Source organism: Cygnus atratus, chromosome 1 (genome assembly GCF_013377495.2).
Source record: "Cygnus atratus isolate AKBS03 ecotype Queensland, Australia chromosome 1, CAtr_DNAZoo_HiC_assembly, whole genome shotgun sequence".
Taxonomy (NCBI): domain Eukaryota; kingdom Metazoa; phylum Chordata; class Aves; order Anseriformes; family Anatidae; genus Cygnus; species Cygnus atratus.
This window is the reverse complement of record NC_066362.1, coordinates 151624604-151645355: the sequence shown is the minus strand read 5'-3', so window position 1 is coordinate 151645355 and position 20752 is coordinate 151624604. Positions and strand designations below refer to the sequence as shown.

The window sequence follows — 20752 nt, the reverse complement described above, 5'->3', positions numbered from 1 at the left end:
CCTGCCACTTGCACCAGTAAGTCAGCTTTAGTATTTTGCAGTGGCAGATATAACTGTTTTTTAGCTAGTAGGGTTCTTAACAGAAAAAACATAGGAGACGTGTGTTTGTGCGTCTGTGCACATATGCATGTTTAACACAGAGGAGGTCTGAGAGAACAATATCATACAAAGCAAGAGTATATGCTATTCTTTTTCAAAGTAACTCTAACAAGACAAGGAACATTTAGTTGTTATATATTGGAAAACAGAAAGCAATGGCCACCTCATTGTGAAGGCCCTTATAACCTTCTGCACACACCTGCTCATGCTCAACCCAAATTGCCATGTTCCTTGTAAGCTTAGGGGGAGCTGGTGAAGTCCTCACACAAATGCACAGAACATGCATTCTCTGTATCACATTAAGTGTGGATAAAAAGTATCTGCTGAAAATTTTACCATCTCTAACAAATTAAAATTTTCAGCAGGTTTCCATGGGTAATATTCTACTTTTTTATTATTTATTTTTTTTAAACTTAAATGCATTAAAGACTGTCATGTCAGATTTTTAAGACAGACACGTTTTGAAAGAAAGGAAAATAAAACTGGTGTCAAATGTAAATGAAGATCACATTAAGGCACTCATGGAGAAAGTCTAGTAACAATTTCTTACAACTCCTATGAACTATGAACTCCAATATAAGCTACGGATTCAGTAAATGAACTAGGAGAAGTCTGCTTTCCTAGAACTGAACCACAAAATAATTTTTTCACATCATATAAAATAGAAAAATACTGTAAGGATTTTGAGAGAGATTCACTGAGTTTTTAAAGGAGAAGAACAAAAAGAGGAAGAGGATGAGGGATAGTCCAGAACCATAGAGATGAAGTACTGTTTTACACCATGTGTATCATCCTGTATCCCATCAAAATGTATTGTCCATTGCTTTTTGAAAGACTTTAATGTAAGCCTATGTTGACATGATGTGGTAAATGGATAAAAACTGACACCAGAAAGTCTTTTTAGAGAAGCTTTATGCATATCTGTTGATATCACAATTCAAAGATTAAAAATGACAGCTAGCATTAACAGTTTTAGTTCCTACAGTAGCTCTGGCAAGTCTTTAAAATTACTTGCAGCTACTGCTAGCAGCTTGTTTTCTCCAAGCTCATCTACATCTTTTCATGATTTCAAAATTACTTGATACACATCAGAAACTTACCTAAGATACAGACTGAACAAATGAATGCATTGTATTTTTCTCATCTGTTATCCATATGAGTATCCAGATCCAAAAGGCTAAGGCATATACTTAACATAGGGAGCATTCTAAAATAACAGGCTGTTGAATACAGCTACGTTGTTTGATACAACCTTTGTTGTTGTTAATGTTGTTAAAACTGCCAATTGTTTAAAGCTTCACAGTTGCAGATGTTCTGGTTTCAGAATAATGCAGATTCTTGCACTCTAAATACACATTCACAGATGGTTTGGGCTGCAGATAGCTGTGTACCTGTGCCTTGTTCTGAAACCTGAATTGTTTATGCTTTGGTTTTCATAATAAGGTGAAAGGGAGGATCAAGGACTCTTCCAAATCCTTATTTTCTTTTCCTTAACAGAGTGCTTTTTAAAATGGCTTGTGTTACAAAGAGCTATTTCCCTCCAAAAAAAGGAAAGTACTTAGTTTGGCAGGCAGTTCACAGAATACCGGCTAACTGGCATGTGAACGTGTTCTGTGGGAAAGCAAGGTTCTACATTGAGAACACAAGCCCTGTAGGGCCTTGGCTGGTTTATGTGCTTTCTTTTTAACAGAGGTGAAAATCATTGTTTTCTAGAGCTCTTTTACAGTATGGAACTGTATTTTCCAAATCCACATTAAGGAAACCTTTTAATTTTTGTATCGTTTCAAGAATCCCATTTCAATTATCCCTCATGCCAGACAATCTAGATTTCCTTCTCCTTCTGGAACCAAGCTTAGGAAGAACTTCTCAGCCTTACTCATTGTACTTCACCACACAGGCTTCAGTTTGGCTGACAGTCAGATTGTAACTTATCTTCTCTTTATGACCAATTCTGCTGAATAAATTACTTTTTTAGCCCTTACCTCTGTAAAGTTATCAGAGGAGTTTAATTATGAAGATTTATTGACAAAAACATAAGCAAAGATCAACGCAAAAATACTTATTCTTAGAAGTTCACAGGGAAAAGTTAAAGGAAAATAAGCAGGGGACTGAGTTCAGGTTGGTTTCTTCAGTTGTTCTATAGACAATCATACAGAAAGACAGCAGCAGGAGTGTCTAGCAGAAGCTATAAAAATAGCATGTATTTTCACTAGCGAGAAAACCAATGTGCTGTTTCAGTTGTTAGAACTGCTTTACATAGAGATGATGAGTATCTGGAGGGCAAAAGCATATGGAAACCAAATTCCGTATCTTAGTATCTAGGAACAGTTACAAAGCAAACAGAACCTAGAAACGTTTAAATACACTGATAAACTGTCTCAGCAAACATCGTGTGCTTCATCAAAACAAAAGTTATCATGTGATTCAGGCCAGTGGCAGTACCCTGGCTTTTTCTTCCTGTTCATTTGACTTCAACAGAAAAACAACAAAAATAACTCAAGCCTGAAAATGAGTTAAAATTTGTAACCTTCCCCAGCACTGACAGTAGAAACATGCTATATGTGAGACAGAGAAAAGCACACTAACAGAAGACTAAGTTGCAGAATGGACTTCTGTGTTTAGCTCTGGGAAAGATCAGTGTACTGCTCATTTTTATCTCTTTGCCAGTGTGACTCCCATATTGGAAGCCTGGTTTGTGTGAAAGCTTTTTCTCACATCACAAACTTCAGCAATAAGTACATGCTTTGGACACAGAAACACTGAGCATCAAATATCAGTAGGAAGTTTTGTCCAAAAGAGAGCAGTGATCATTTGCAGAGCAACAGCCAAGTTCAAAAAGGAGAGAAACCTTGAAAGACTGCAAGGAAACCAGTACTGCATTTGTGAATTTTTGGAGGCTCTCTTAATAAAGAGATGGCTGTTTTGCAAATTTTCAATGATGGAAGGATGGATAAATCTCTTTGACAATGAATGGGGAGAAGTGAATACAGGCAGATGTGAACATATGAACTAATGTAAACAAAAGACTATCCTTATTGCATCTAGATATGAAAGAAAAAGAAATGACGGGTGAAAAAATTAGAACCATAACAACGATGGTGCTGAGCATATTGACAAGAAGAATGAAGTATCATAGGAAATAAAAAAAAATAAATAAAAAATCCCAGAATCCTGGTATTGATGTAGCAACACAAGCTAATGTGTCAGTGCAGGGAAAATAAGATGGATATCCTCAACATTATTGATGGTACAGTTAGAGCTTTATTCTCTGGGGAAGCAATTATTTGTGTCTTTGTCTTTCAAGACCAAATATAACTAAAAAAACTTAGTGGGATACATTAAGACCCATGAGAGCCACATTTCTGATATATTCCCATGGCAAATGGTGAATATCTGGTTTCACACAGTCCATCCTGTCTTTTTTTTTTTCTGTGGATACCTTTTGCTCTTCAACTGAATAAGGTCCATATTTCCTTCTGTGCCCATAAAGAAGGAAGTTGGGAAACTCTGCAAAGACCCTATTGGATTCTTGTAACACACCTTTAGAAAACTAACTGCAGTGCCAAAGCCAGGAACCTGTTACTTTATGAACCTAAGTTCACAAACTACTAACTCTTTCTCTGCTGCGAATGGACAGAGATAAGCAGCTTTAAATGTTGATTTTTGTGCTTCTTTCTTTCTATTAACATGTGAGTGCCTAACCTAAATTAGGATCCCAACCAAGGAACTTCTGTAAGATGCTTAACATTACAGATGGTGATTTTGGGCCTCAGTAATGTAAAAGCACCCATACTATTAAATGTCAATGAAACATGGTTCCCAAAGTTGGAGATTCATGTCATTAAACTTTATCCATTGGAAGTCAGACACTGCCTAATTAGTTGTCTAGACTCCCTCTGTAATAAATAGAAAAAGTGAGCACCCATTTTGGAAGGTATGAGTCATTTCTTAGAGGGTGACTATGACTACAGGGGAAGCAGAGATGACTAGTTTAGACTAATGTCTAACTTTTTGCATGGCTAACAAAGTAACATGAATTCTGTCCTTTGACATTTTATAAAATGCAACCTTTATCTAAAAGAATAAGAATTTGTCCTCTTGGTACATAATTGTTCTAAAACTTGAGGATAGTAGCTTCTAAAATTCTGAGTGTTGGATAAATTACAAAAGCATGAAAACGTTTTGTTATGCTGCTTACTGCATAAGCACAGAGAATTCTAAGGATTTATTTATTTATTTATTCAGTGTATATTAGAATAGAATAGAATAGAATAGAATAGAATAGAATAGAATAGGTTTCAGTTGGAAGAAACCTACAAAGATCAAATATCAGAGTACTCTGGGGCTGATCCGAAGTTAAAATATATCATCAAGAGCATTATCCAAAGTCCTCTGTAAGACAGGTAGGCACATCAACCACCTCTCTAGGAAGCCTGTCCCAATGTCTGACTATTCTCTTGGTAAAGAAGTTTATCCAAGTCTAGTCTGAAGCTCCTCTGATACAGCTTTGAGCCATTCCCAAGTGTCCTGCCACTAGATGCCAGGGAGAAAAGACAAGCACCTCCCTCTCCACTTCCCTTCCTCAGGAAGTTGTAGAGAGCAATGAGGTCGCCTCTCCACCTCTTTTCCTCAAAACTAGACAAACCCAGTGTCCTCAGCTTCTCCTGAAGAGAAGATATGCTGTTACTTCTGTCTCAAAAATAAATACATCTTTTTAAGTGCACTATGTTTTTTTTTTATTATTATTCTTTGGAGATTTCTTTAACAGAAATTCAAAACATGTATTTAATTGACATGTAATTTGAATGACATTTGAATGAAATGACATGTAATTTAAACATGTAATTTAAGTTAGATATGAAAAGCCCAGACATTGGAAATATTTTTATCTGCATAAAAATAATAACTGTAAAATCAAAAACTAGTGGGGTTCTGCAGAGCTCAACTTTAAGGCCAGTTCTCTTTAATGTATTCATAATTGACATAGATGCAGAACTTGAAGGTATACTAAGTAATTTTGCATATGGCTCTAAATTGGGAGGAATGGTTGACTCTGTCAAGAGCAGAGAGGCCTTGCAGAGAGATCTTGACAAATTGAAGGGCTGGACAATCACCAATAATACAAAGTTTAACAAGAGCAGGTGCTGCAACTGGGAAGGGACAACCCTGAATACGTACAAGCCTGAGGGATGAGAGGCTGGAGAGCAACACTGCAGAAAGGGATCTTGGTGTTTTGGCTGATGGCAAGTTGAATATGAGCCATCAGTGTGCCCTGGCAGCTAGGAGGGCCAGCCGCATCCTGGGGAGCATCAGGCACGACACTGCTAGCTGGTCGAGGGAAGGGATTGTCCCTCTCTGCTCTGCAGTGGTGCAGTCTCACCTCAAGAACTGTGGGCAGTTTTGGGTGCCACAATATAAGAAAGACATAAAGCTGTTAGAGAGTGTCCAAAGGAGGGCCAGCAAAGATGGCGAAGGGCCTAGAGGGAAAGATGTACAAGAAGCGGCTGAGCTCACTTAGTTTGTTCAGTGCAGAGCAGGCTGAGGGGAGGCCTCATGGCGGCCTGCAGCTCCCTCATGAGGGGAGCGGAGGGGCAGGTGCTGAGCTCTGCTCTCTGGGGACAGCGACAGGACCCGAGGGAATGGCATGGAGCTGGGACAGGGGAGGGTCAGGCTGGGTGTCAGGGAAAGGTTCTGCACCCAGAGGGTGGTTGGGCACTGGGACAGGCATGGAAGAGGTCATGGCATCGAGCCTGCAAGAGTTCAAGAAGAATTTGGACAATGCTCTGGGACACACTGTCTGATTTTTGGGTGGTCCTGTGCAGAGGCAGGAGCTGGACTTTATGATCCATGTGGGTCCCTTCCAACTCAGCATAGTCTATGATTCTTTGAACTGATTGCATGTGAACTTAAGATCAAAGGTATACATTTTGCTTTTTCTCTCCAGCTTACAGACAAACAAAACTGAAAACTATAGCAATCACAGAAAGGAAAATTTATATTTGTTCTTGGGATGTAAGTTGGAATTCTCTGGCACGTGAGTGCTGCTATTAGTTGAATAAAAATTACAACTCTACAAGCGACTAGGTTCCAGTAACCCTCTTAAAATCAACAAGATGCTATGGTGATCAGAATCCTACAACACTGAAAAAATACTTTATCCTACTTAGTATAAATCTTTGATTTGAGTCTTTTATTTGAATTAATGCTACTTTAGAGAATAATGTATAAGGACTAAGCACAATTTTTAAAGACTAACTTACCCTGTCTTCACTGACATTAACCAAAATTTTATGTATGCATTCTTGCATGAAAAGTGATCGGTATCAAAATCATTTTTAGAATATTGTCCCCAGAAATATTTTGTATAATGTTCAGTAAACACCAGGTACTCTTCTTTTACATAGTAAGAGGCCAAAATTTTCATTATAAATCAGGGATTTTCTAACCTTAGTACCAAGCAGAATAGTGAAGAAACAGAAGTAACTGCTTAGTGAGAAAAAAAGAAGTGTTAATTGCTCTGTTTCCCTAACAACAAAACTAGAAAAAAATCAAAGAAAAACCAAGGCAGATTTTAAGACCAAACGGATTAACACCTAAAATTTTTCTTCCTTTTTTTTTTTTTCCCTTTTGTTTATTTTTAAAGACATCTGTACCCTGCTGGTGCTGTAGTTCTGGACAATCAGGTGGTAGTGGATTCTAGTACCAGTACCTCCCTACTCCCTATGCCCCCATCACTACCACCACCACAAAAGACAACAAGGAGTACTACAGAACCAGATGCCATCATCGAATGGATAGTACCCAAGTCTTGATTAACTTTATTCTGCTACAATTGCTCCTTCTTATCAAACAGAGTACCTAACAGTTTCCTTCTTGTCTTTCACTATGAAAATCCTGTCAAGAATACTGATGCTTGTTGAACTGTTTCATTTTGGAAAGCTTCTAAGCATTTTAAAACCTGACCCTAAGTCACTGACGTCAAATTGAGTTGTTCAGACATTAACTGTTGCCAAAAACAAGAACCTATCACAAAAGACAAAACAAGCAAAGAAGCTATCTTTATCTCCAGGCTTCTCTGTTTATGGAAGTTTCTGTTTTCAACGTCAAAGAGTTAACATTGGGATTTTAAAAAAGTGAAACTAAACGTAGTAAACATCTGCTGTTTTTAAAAGCACAGAGGCCAAATAATGTATTTCTAAAGGCAGGATTTCTTAAGAATATATACTATATGTATATACTTATACACATCTCTGCATCCTCCTGCATATACAGCTTAGATATGGATTCAGGGAAAAAAAAACAACTTGTATGAATTTTATGGTGTGGAGCAGAATGGGAGGGAAAGGAGTATGTATATCTGGCAAGTACCTTCACTGGTGAGAATAAGAATTTCATTAAATTGGAAGAAAAACGTCCTTACTGCATATTCCTATTAACTCCTCCAAGAATTTCTGTTGCTAGGTAGTAATGCATGTATTGAGAAAATATTTTTAGTAATGAATGCAATCTGTACTCATGTTTTAAATGTGCACAAGAGAGCAAAGACAGCACATGTGTGATGGTATGACAGAAATCTGACCTTCCCTAAGGGAATATTCCTTTGAAGCAGCAGGACTACACTTATGTATGACTTCAGTAATTGAAAGTGGATGGATACTCCTGTCTGACTTGAGGGGCCTAGGCACCAGAGGGACTTTGTTCTCCTCCTCTCCATGTATGAAAACCCAGATGTTGTCAAATTATATATGAACCTAAAGATGACACTTCAGCTTTGATTCTCTAGTTCTAAAATAGGGACACAACAATCTCATCTGATATAAGCCTTAAGATACAGACACAGACACAGACACAGACACAGATTTCTAGGTTGGAAGAGACCTCAAGATCATCGAGTCCAACCTCCGACCTAACACTAAGTACTCCACTAAACCATATCGCTAAGCTCTACATCTAAATGTCTTTTAAAGACCTCCAGGGATGGTGACTCCACCACCTCCCTGGGCAGCCCGTTCCAATGCTTAATAACCCTTTCGGTAAAGAAGTACTTCCTAACATCCAACCTAAAACTCCCCTGTCGCAACTTTCGCCCATTCCCCCTCGTCCTGTCACCAGGCACGTGGGAGAACAGACCAACCCCCACCTCACTACAGCCTCCTTTAAGGTAACTGTAGAGAGCGATAAGGTCGCCCCTGAGCCTCTTCTTCTCCAGGCTGAACAAGCCCAGCTCCCTCAGCCGCTCCTCGTAAGACTTGTTCTCCAGACCCCTCACCAGCTTGGTCGCCCTTCTAAAGATGAACCCTTCAAAGTTAGTAAGGTAGGCAGGGGTTGTTATCACAAGCATAAAGCATATCAAGAACATTTTATCTTCTAATACTGTTGAAATTACATATATTTTAACTGTGGAGCTCCAGAAAATAGGATTACAGAAGTAGGATAACATGGCCAAGGAAGAACTGCTTACATTCAGAGATGCTTGAGAGGCTTGCTCTTTCCCTTGTGGAAATACAACACACTTATATGGTGCATTGTTTTAACCATCACTGAGCTCTATGACTTTAGTTCTTCATTGTGCTACCTGCAAATTGCTTCTGAAATCCTGTTCAGATTATGGAAAATTAGAGGCTTAAAAATGACTGCACTGGGTCGGATCAAAGGTCCATCTCACCAGTGTCCAGTCTCTGACACGACCAGCAGAAGATGTCTGGGAAATGAGTATAAGAACAGATCAAATACAAATCAGTTATGCTTCCTGCATACTCTCTCTGCTTTGACAACCTCTGGGGCTCAACCCTGAAATCAGTAAATGTGTGGAAAATATGATAGGAAAAGTTAACAGAGCCGTTGTGAAGGAAAGTCATGCTTCACAATCTGTTAAGAGTTCTTTGAAGTAGTCTAACAACACCTGGATTATAACTCATACTATGCAGCTGAATATCCAGAAAGAAAAGTCCAAAAATTGGCTTTCAAAGAAATCCTTTCAGCTTCTTAAATTTTAAGCAACAGTTTATGGACAGGGGGCAGAAGAAAAGAATAAAAGGGGAGGAAAGCAAGATTGTAGCTGATAGATTTCTTGTTCCTTAGATCTTTGTCATCCGCATAACTCATGATACACTGAACGCCACAGAAGAGGGCATCACTGGAGAATGAGCAGGATCAACCTCATATCTGAAGATGAGCTAACGTGTTAGGGTCAGTCTGTATTGCAGCAAAGGATCAAGTTTATTGTACAGACAGCTAGTGAACATGAGCTATTGCACAAGCCCTTTTCACTTGACATGAGCTATCAAGGCAGACAAAGCCCAATGAGACATGTGGCAAGTGATGGGAGATATATTGTGAATGAAACACAGAGCTGTAAGAATACAAAGAATGATTCTGTTCCTAAACCAACTGAATGGCGTATTGGAAAAATAGATTCTATTCCTATGTACACCTGTGAAGCTAAGTAAATCACTTAAATCAATCTTTTACAAGTGTTATTTTTGGTCCAGATACTTATGAAGGGCATCATAGAAAGTCAGGAAGGCGATTAATAGTTTTGTCTTCACAGCAAAGCTTGAATACTGTACAATAAATAATACACACATCACACATTGTACAATAAAGAGAAAAAATATCAGCTAGTTGCTTGTTAAAGTGAGTTGTATGTGTTCTTTGCCCTATATGAGGTTAGACTTTTGGAAAGAATATTATATAATGATCTAATTGAAAACTGAATCATGATATATATCCTCAAATAAATTGAGGATATAAATTCACACAGGTACATTTACTTCTAAAAGTTTACTAGCTTTTAATTACATTATTTTACATTCTTACTTATAATCTCCTACTTGTGTAATGTATTCTTTGCTTGGATTTATTCTTATGTAAACACATTTACTGAACCAACACGAATACCAAGTGTTTATATTTCACTTTACATTTTAGAGTACATTGCAAATATTAGCAAATTAGTCCCTTCTCAATAATCTGAAAGATAAGTAATAATATTTCTGTTATCAAGATCAAGAAAATGAATTAAGTTATAATTAAGAAGTACACATCCCAAAGGGATTATTAGCTAGGTGTCATATTCTCCCTTCTTCCTTGAAAATCATCCAATACTTCATCATTTGAAAATGCCCCCAAGCTTAACAGCCATTAAATGTAGAGAAAAAAATGCAAATATGAGGACAGAAATACTTTTGAGAGCATTATAGTTTCACCATTTTTAACAAATCAATGTCTTTTACATTAACAGTTTGAATGATTGATTTATCCCTTGGCACCATTCAGCTTTGAATTATAGATGTCAAAAAACTTCGTTTGCAGTGATACAGATCTGTTTCCTTATAGAAATGGTCTTGATTAAAACATAACAATTACCTCACAGTCTTCCTTCTTCTTATAGTTCATTTTTAGTGGAGAATTCAAAATATCATTGAATTAAAAACTCTTCCTGCTTTATCTTCTGAGATAAGACAACCAGTATTTCAGTATAATAGTGCACAGCCACTATCAGCACTGAGCCTGTGATACCATCGCATTTACCCCACAGGAAACCTTTTCTCTTCTAGTCACTTAGTCAGGTGTGCAATCATTCCAATAATTCCCCGTGATTCAGCTCCAAGAACCAATCTCTTACTTTCTTTCACCTTAAGCATTTTTAAACTGTACAACACTTTTCATATGAATTTGTTTGGATAAAACACCAGAAGAGAATATATTCAGTAGTATTGAGCAATAGTCTTTGAAGAGAGGCTACTATTTAAAGTAATATTTTAAAGCATAAATACAAGGGAATCACTGTCAGCCAACCTGGATACATTTATACATCAAAATGGTGTATAATAAATGCATCACTAAGCCAGAGTCAAAAAAACTGGCATGTTCAATGGCAAAGTGCAATCCTTTCCCTTAAATACTGGCTTGGTCATGGGAATAAAATGTACTGTCAGTGAAGTGATGGTGCCACACTGCATGACAGCTAGAAAGTTTGGCAGCTAGAAGGTCTGCTCACTTGGGCATCTGTTTTAATATGGCTCAGCATCCAACTTGTGTAGTTGTGCTGCTGCCACTCTCAAAGTTATGAAATTCGGGGACTTTTTTCAATAATTATATTTACGTCTTTTAATTGAGTGTGATCTACTTATACTCTATGGTTATGATGGAGACAGGGTCACTACCTGGCTAAGAAGATTTTGGGCTAACACAGTGGCAAGCACTGCAAGTGGTGCTGCTTCCATGGACATAGCCAAACACTGCTCATTGATGGGAAGCAGAGAATATTTTTTTCCCCTCTTTGCTCTATGTGTCCTTTGCTTGTTTTTTCCTCCCTTTTCCCTTTGATTAAATTATCCTTATCTCAACCCATTAACTTTTTATTTTTTAATTTCCATCATACTTTCTTCTCCCCCTCATCTTTTGAGGAGGGGAAGTGAGAGAGCAGTTGTAGAGTTTAGCTGCCCAGCTGGGTAAAACCACCACAGCCTCTCATCATTGCTTTTTGTTCACCAGTTCCAGAGGAGTGCACCTAAAACATGAAGTCATGCTGCTGTCATCTCATAAGCAAAGGTAGATTTTAAAAGTGGTTTATGAATCAAAGAAGCCAAGTTTCACAGGAAAGCTACAGGATTTTATGTCTCAAGCTGTTCGCTTCAGAAAGTTGATTTGTGCTCCTAATTCATGCAGACATTATGAAAATTTTCCTGTAAGATTATCAGTATGATATCACATTGCTTATCATATATCTGAGTCATTTTCATTTCAGATCATTTTACCTCTTGAGACTAGTAAGGAACAAAATGAGTAAACTTGATTTGGTCTATTCAATTTGCATACTCAAGATTGTCTGGCCATCCCAGAATCAACTATAAGATCTCTCATTTCACATATGTGAGCTGATTAACTGATATCCAGTATTTATATTTCTTTGTGCCCGAAAATGCCTACTCTTTTAACTCACTGCATTTGCAGTATACACTGATATTTAATACTGTAGCAGCAAATGCCGTAATGATTTTTAGATTGAATTCTATAAAAAAGATCTTAAAGGGCCTATATTTTTATTTTGTAGTGCCCTGAATATTAGAATTTTGGGAAGGAATAGTAGTTTGACACATTACTATTATTCAGTGAGCATACATGAAACATACAATCCTTAAATCCACATTTAACATTCTTAGACAAATGGAAAATTTATAGAAAATAAGCACAACCAATACAAACATAATAAATGAGGAAATGCATAACTTCAACTTTAAAACTAAAAGAGAAATAATATGGATGGAAAAATAAGGGAAAGTTAATCTGGCACATTAGCTTCAGTGCAAAATAAGTAAATTGTCTGGGAGATTATTTTTCAAGGATTAAAAGAATAAAATTCTACACCAATTGCTGATGCACATTAAAGAAAAACAAAACCAACAAATGATGGGTGAAAGAAGGCTATAACCCAAATATTTCTAAAGCACTTTTGACATATTAAGCTCTCAGTATGCTATCTCACACATGAAATAGGCAAATGCTTATGATTTTGTGTCTCTGCACAAATAAAATCACACCCGTGTATTTATGTAAAACATAGAGACACCTTCCTCTCTGGTGATTTTCCCACAAGGTCAGAATGGCCAACATGAGCCCTCTATAGTTATATTTGTTTTATGTGATTTTCATTCTGGGGTTCAAACCCATAACAGTGGCTTCTAGGTAATCTTGATCCTCAAATCTGGAGAATCAAGAAGCAAGGTAACTTTGACAAGTGTCTTTAGGACTCACCCAACACATTCAACGTAGGCCCCTCTATCACTTCCTGTCTGTTGACTCTTGCCAGTACTCTCACCTGCGGCGGTTCCACAGCGTGCTCATATACTGTCATATGGCTCATAGCATTTTAACATTTGAGGCCTAAAGTCAGGGAGATTGTCTGCCTTGCTGTAAATCAAGTATTTTTACTTAATTTTACTTACAAAAGGCTATGGGAACTACATCTTACAAAAGTTTACCCTCTGCAGAAGTGGGTCCATGGTTTGGTGATGCTTCTTATCCTACTGATGACAGATGTGGTAAGGGGAAACACTGTATTTTCGCCTTTTTTTTCATAGTGTAGTGCAAATACAGACCTATAACTATTTAGGCTGTAGTACAGTAGTCACATGGTAGAGCCTTTGTGAACACAAAAATAAGCTAAACAACATTTTGTTTATCAACAAGCAGATTTTAAGCAAAAAGATTACCTAGCTATGATTTTTACATCATTTCAAATATATGACAATCTGGGGGGTTGGAGTTAGATGATCTTTAAGTTCCCTTCCAATCAGAGCCATTCAACGATTCTATGATGTAAGCTATTTTCTAAATCTTTTTTTTTTTTTTTTTTAATAATCTCTTAATTTCTACCTTATAGTGTGTGATGGTCAACTATCCATCAAAGTACGGCTATTCTTTTCAACATCTACTGTTTTCTTCATACTCATGAAATGTCTCACATCTTTTGCCATAAGAACAACAGTAGAGAAATGTTTTATTGAAAATACTTTCAAGCGCAGAAAAAACATGTTCTTACTTGTTTAAGTTTCTTCAGATCTTCATCAAGTTCCAAGTTGTCCAGAATAACAGCAACAAACAAACTGAGTAGAATCTACAAAACAATTACAAATTATTTTTTAAAGCTTGCCTTATATTTCTCCAGAAATACTATTAAATACAATGGAAAAGTGAGGGTGCTATTGATGTAAAAGGGGGTACTGCCTTTGACATTTGTTGAACTAATATCGCTTGCCTATATATGCCCGCTAGTCATTTTGTAAGTAGTAAATTGTTTCTGGCATGTTTGGCTTGCTTAATGCTCACAATGTCTCTGTGCAAAGTAGCTAACTGCACTTGGAAAGAAAAGTAAAATTATTTGAGTGCATCTGGAGCCACAGTGTTGGAAACACATGCATTTTCAATTACTGTCCATTAAATATTGTGTAGATATGCCTTTAGGAGGAAGAATCACAGAAAAAGAAAGTATGTGTATATCAGATGATATTTTCCTTGCGTAGAGGTAGTGACTAGAGGCCAAATAAGGGGAAAATTTCACTGACATAGCTGTGAAGGAGACAGAACAGGCGGAGAATTGATGTAGGTGAGGGAGGATACCTCGATTCAGCATCTCTCTTCAGATGACGTCTTAAAGCAGCAAATGCATATAGATGTAGCTTTACAGCTACTGCAAAGGTTTTAATCTCTGAGGATCAAGGCAAATATTTACAAACACATTGAGCTTCTACAGGCAAGCACCAATTTCCTAGAGATATCAGTAAGGATTTCATCTCTTTTACAGGAGTTACAGGCCTAAAATATTTCTTTGGTTTTGAACCACTGACTGACAACCAGAGCAGACAATCATATCTGTTCACAACTGTTGAAGTTTGCTGTCGTTCAAGCATACTGGAAAGAAGACAAAGAAAGGACTCTCACTCATAAACTTATAAAATGCCAGTCTTCAGAAAAGGGATTTTTTTTTTTTTAAATAGTGAACTGTCTTTAGCAATATTTAGAATTTCCTGCATCTTTTAGAAAAGACACATTAAATATGCCACGTACTTAACCAGGACTTCAAACTGTTTTCGATGATCTGATTACTGTGAACTGTGAAAGTTAAGATGGCCTTCAGAATGCAAACCAGGACAGAGTTCTGAAAAAATGCTTAATCCGTGGCACATAGCACTTTGATTCCCAATTGCTAATGAACGGTTTTGCTATCATTCTGTCAGGATTTTACAGTATGGCGTTTTTCTTCTTCAGATACTTTACACAGCCTATGATACTCTAGTACCTGCAGCTCAGAGAATACTAGTTAAGGAAATATTGTTCCACACGAAAAAGAAATACAGTACTCATTAAATATATCACCGCTTACAGCATTGCTGCTTCATGCACAGATTTGTATCAAGGCATCAAGACTTTCATTAACTCCGTTTTCACTTTCTTCAACAAGAACCTAAGACCACAGTCTTAGTACCACAAAAGAAACCACAGGACCACAAGTAAAAAAAGGAAAAAGGAAAAAGAAAAAAGGACCACAGTACCACAAAAGAAAAGTTAAAAGCAAACTTATTACTTAACTTCCTCTACCGCCATCTCAACTAATAACAGTCTTGACTTCCAAGAGAGGTTTTGTTTTTTGAGCTTTTCAACTTTTCTTTGCTTTCTCATGTGAAACCTATTCATTTCTTTCCAAAGCTCTATAGTCTGTGTTGCCAAATGCCTGCAATTATCACTTCTCAATTCTAATCCTCCCCCTTCTTCTGGCTGGTGAAAGTTATTTCTCCATTTGACTTCATTTTTGTTTTTCACTTAGGGCTGTTTATTCTTAGATCTCTTCTGTTTGGTTTCAGGAGCAGCCCAACCGTTTTCATGCTACTTTACCAATTCCACGATATTTTCTTTCTTTAAGCTTCTTTTGCCTCTAGACAACTTTGTCCTACATAGCTTTTCTCTTCCAAGGTTTGAGGAAAATCTTAGAACTGAAGCTAACAACTTCATAAGGCCAGGTAGTTTTACAAAGTTCTCTTAAAAAATAGTTTCTTCATCCATATAAAATTTGCACAGGTGAATGAGGAGTATACACTTATAGAGCAAAGCAAGGACTGCTTACTTAAACTGTGAATGACCTGGAAAAGGAGTGAAGGATGGTGTACAGACATGAGATTTAGCTTCTAGCAAAATAAGTAGTTTGAGTAAACAAATGTAGGAATCCCAGAAAATTCTTTCAAAACATAACACATAAAGCAGAATACTAACAATTTCTTACAGCTAAGTTACTTTTAAATTAAGATGTGAATTTTTAGCACAGAGGTCACCTGGCACTAGTTTATTACTTGTTTAGTGCTTATCTAAGAGGGAAAAAAAAAACAGATTCCAGTTCACACTGGAAAAAAAAAGCAGTAAGATTCGCTAACCAGCAACTTTTTTAAAATTCATAACCAAAATCCTCTTCCTTTTTGCTTTTTTTCCCCACTTCCCATGGAGTTTTAAGGATTTCTTTGGCATAAGAAGTTGCTTTTCCAGACCCAATACTCCTTAAAAGTATAAGTTCCATGTAACTGCTGACAATGTACCTTTGCTCAGATTATATTTTAATTTGGTTAAGCAGCTCTAAGAGAATTGAATGCCTTTTACTGCCACTTATTGAGGATTTAAACCCATGTGAAGAAATCTCCTGCACCCACAATTACAGTCTGATCAGTCAGTCATTATGACTGAAGTGGAACACATAATAAAGTAAAAATGTAACAGGAAACTGATGGAGATTGTATAAATACAGTTAGCACCTCACCTAAGTAGGCAACTGAGCAAAAAAACAATACGAAGAAAATGAAAATATGAATAAGTGCATCAAAAACTGCAGTGAATGCAAAATACAAAATGAACAAAAGTAGGAGTGAAATAAAAGTGGATAAAATGGTTATTCCCCCAATTGTGGTATTTTCTCTGTGTTGGTATTCAAAATACGGTGCCAAGCCCTTATTGATGTAGGATTTCCAAAACCATGTTTTCCATACCATTTTCTCTACTGAAAAATGTAATCATCTCATTTGAAATGCATACAAAAAAAACATCTTTTTATATATAATCCCCATTTTCATACACATGCAGGAACTGCTTCATTAATTCTCATCCTTTTATTGCCTGATATACTATATCACATATTTTCCATGCATTGATTTTGCATCAGACAACAGGAAAGCACTGCTTTATAGTTAGGAGTTTGCATCCTAAGGCTTAACAATTCTGACTTTAATTATAGCTGCAAAGAAACCGCAATGGAAATTGAGAAGACCATTTCAACATGATAAATAAAAGTGCTTGCTTCAGTCTGCAATCATCAGAGCTGTGAAGGCACAAGACAGTTAACAATTATATTATTAGTCTACCAGTGTGACTTGAATCTTAGGAAGAACAACTCACACCAGAACAAAGGCTCCCCACTTATGCCACATGGCTGAAGGGTGAATTCTACTACATCAAAGAACTAAAACGAAAGCCCCCTATGCTGAAAATAAGCATCACAATTAGTTTTAACTAGATGAGAAAAGCATTGAATAGTTATGAGAGTAATTCAAAACAAAGAAAAGCACAGTGCATTTGCAAGTCAAAACTTACCAGTGTAGCAAAAAGATGATATAGTATAAAATAAATGGCAACTACTGGTGCCCACATATGTCCTACAGCATTCAGTGTCTGATCCATGACATCTACCCATCCTTCCTGTGTGAGAATCTGAAACATTGACATGAATGCCTGCAAGAAAAAAAATCACATAAATATTAAAAATTCATTAACTATATTAATATGTTTTTATAGACACATTCCTCAAGTTGATTTAACAGAGCAAAACATTTCCTTTTTCTTTTTTTTTTTTTAAATCTTAATAAATTAGTGTATTTCAATGTGTAAAGTCAGGTGAAATGTTATTTCAGAGCACAAGCAGAAATAAATAGCTTAACCTCTGACTGCACTGTAATCTGCAACTTATAAGCATAGTCTTGCCTCCATTAGCCCATATAAATACCTTTTTGGTTTCCTTGTGGGCTAACAAAATAGGAATGATAACCTGAGCATCACAGCTCATTGTTTACAATACAACACCGTATTGTAATTCTTTGTTTATGTACATTCTTCAGGGTTGCCTCTCTATAAATATGCCTACAATAAAATGTAAAAGTTAAACGAGATCATACATTGATGTTATCTTAACAGCAGAAGCACTTTAGGCTTCCTACCGATGAGACTAAGCAATACAAAACAAGGTCCCAGTTCTTCCGTCTGTTTCAGTCAGTCATACCCTTCCCCTACACTTTTTAGAGAATCACAGAATCATTAAGGTTGGAAAAGACCTCCAAGATCATCTGGTCCAACCATCCCCCTAGTACCAATATCACCCACTAAACCGTGTCCCTAAGCACCACATCCAACCTTTTCTTAAACACCCCCAGGGACAGTGACTCCACCACCTCCCTGGGCAACCCATTCCAATGCATAACCAAGTTTTGACGGTAGCATTCTTTGTGCAATTGTTTCTGTAACATTTTCAAATTCCTTCAGACCAGGGGTGCATGTCAAAAACAGAAGGAATAAATGAAATGTTTTCCTATCTTTGGTGACAGGATATGAATCCAGATGAGCCCTAGAACCCACATGCCTCATACCTTTGAAACTCCATATGGACACTTGAGCCACAGGTCAAAAGGCAAGCACTAAACAGTGTAAAGCACAAGACAAGCTACATCCCAACCCATGGTGGATAGTGAGATGCCAGTAATATGCCAAAACTGTTATCCTTTTGCAGTGTAGACAAGTGGTCACTATCCATTTGTGCAGCCTAGCTGCTGGAGGTGTGTTAAAATCTTTTCAGGTCAGAATTTGGAAACAGGCTCAGAGAGAATGAGGCCAAAGGTGGTACCTGACACACACACTCTCAAAATGAGCCCTCTGGGTCAAGCTGAGACAGCTCCATTTTACCAAAGGATTGATTGCTCATGGAACTGGGAATCACCAGGAAAAAAACAGAACCTGAGTCAGGGGCAGGATTTATATGATCAGATTCAGCCATAATCATTACAGACATTTACATCTGGATATTCACTAAATCTTGCTCGACATTGCTCATCTGCTTCAGCAGATGCATCACCCTCCGTCTCCATCTCTTCGTTGACTGTGGAGGCAAGGTGGAATGCATAGATCCAAAGGTTTACATAGTCACTGGCTCAAGGTAGGTTAGCTAATGGCATCCATAGACCATGGCACAGACCATAACTCAATATGACAAACCTGTGAGCATGAAATGTACATCATACAAAGGCACTGACGACTGCTCCACCTTAGTCACAGAAGTTTGAATACAGAGTAGGAATGATGTGTGGATCCTGAGGGTACTAAATCTTTCAATGATGCCAAACTATCACACAAGTTTCCTTTGCTTTTGCCTGGCATCAGAGGTACTATCTTTCCAGAGAGCAAAGATCAAAACTGAGATCTTACTAAAGTATAATACATACCAAAAAAGTGCTAGAAATTGAAGACATTACACCCATGAAAAAACTTTATCTGGAGAGCCTTTCATATCAACTTATCCTAAGCCCAAATGCATGTGGAATAAGCTGAAAATATGTAGATGCAAACTTTTTCACTTGAAAAACAATGAAATGGATTCTCATAAGCAGTCAGGCTAAGACCATGGAGTTTGAGTGAGGCACCTATTTTTACAGTTTTTTTTGGAATTAAATCACGCTAACCAAATTTTCAGAGATGATTAGGCCTACACGTCCAAATCACTCATAAGAAGGGAAGCTAAGGTGTACATGGAATAGATCAAAGCATCCAAGTGAGCAATTGCACACACTGGGGGATGAAGTTTGGCTTATGACTGCAATTTCTGTGTCAGCAATATCTTGACCAAATGTCATGTCCCAGCTTTTCCTTTCAACACATAGATCACACACAAAACAAAGGCTAGTATAAACTAGAAGAGAAAACTGTTCACTATTACCTTTCTATACATCCTTTATGTCAGCTAAAATCTCTTCTACGTCATGTGTTAGGAGAGCCCGAATACAGACTGGAATTTGCACAGTGCCCTCTACTTGCATGTTCCTGCCCATAGGCTTGGTGTTAACCAGTGTGCTGCAGGCCTGTGCCCAGGTCCTGCCACAGGCACGACGCCTTTGAACTCGTGTCCCCTCCCAGCCACAACTGCAGACTCCTTGCATGGTGCCAAGACAGAATCCTATTAGTGATTCTTTTCCTCACAAAAAATCATGCTGAGAATCCTGCAAAAAAACAGGCACAAAACTAACCCCTGACCCTGTCAAAATACCAACCTGTGTTATCTAGCTCTGTGAAATACCTCAAGTCCCTCCCATGCAAAACATATGGAGAAGGAGACATCTGGTATCTGTGGCTGTGGAGAGGCTGTAGACAGGGGAGCATGTTTGAAACAAACGGGACATTCAGACTCCTTTATATCAGCCAGTGGTCCTTAAGGACAAGAAGACAATGACCCCATCAGTGCACAGCACTGGTTCTCAGCCTCCTGTTACGAACTGCAGATAAAGCTAAAAGAGGCATTTGCTGTTTCACTGTGCTCAGAGCATCTCTGGAGACAGTGGTGGCCATACCTGATGGGTGTGATGCTCTTTAGCGAAACATAAGATAGGGGGATACTACATTAAGTAATACATCCCACTGCTGGCTTTAAAAACACCTGGGTTACTGGGTAATTGAACCAGTGCAGTATCCTTCATTCTGAATCACATTAAAATATTACAGTTTCTTGCTCTTTAAAAACATGTATTTTAATTAATTCTTCAGGTATAAAGATACCTCCAATTCTCTGTTGTGGACCCCATATTAGCACAGGCACTAATGGAAAAAGCCCACTTTTAACACTATAAAGATTAATCTTCCATCTAAATCAGCTGTCCATAAAGCATGTAGCTATTTAAAGTGGCCTTTCAATATCATTTAAATATTTAGTTATCATGTTAAAGTCCGGTATACCACAAAATGTTAGTTTTAAGAAAACACGGCAGTGCACAATGAGTTTGTTTTGCACCCGGCAATCTCCTTCAGAGCAAGCTATTTTTAGCTGAAAGGTGCTCTTCCCACTGTTTATTTTAAAATG

General features: G+C 37.5%; 1 protein-coding gene across 2 annotated transcripts in view; it reads right to left on the bottom strand.

Moving 5' to 3' along the window:
- The window catches only part of NALCN (sodium leak channel, non-selective), a 224888-nt gene that overhangs the window by 71038 nt on the left and 133098 nt on the right, over positions 1 to 20752 (bottom strand). For both annotated transcript variants that reach the window (XM_035557055.2, XM_035557056.2), the window contains 2 exons: positions 17233 to 17370; positions 13646 to 13720 (listed from right to left, as the gene is read on the bottom strand). In XM_035557055.2, the coding sequence (XP_035412948.1) occupies positions 13646 to 13720; positions 17233 to 17370 (213 nt within the window). The remainder of the gene's footprint in view (positions 1 to 13645; positions 13721 to 17232; positions 17371 to 20752) is intronic.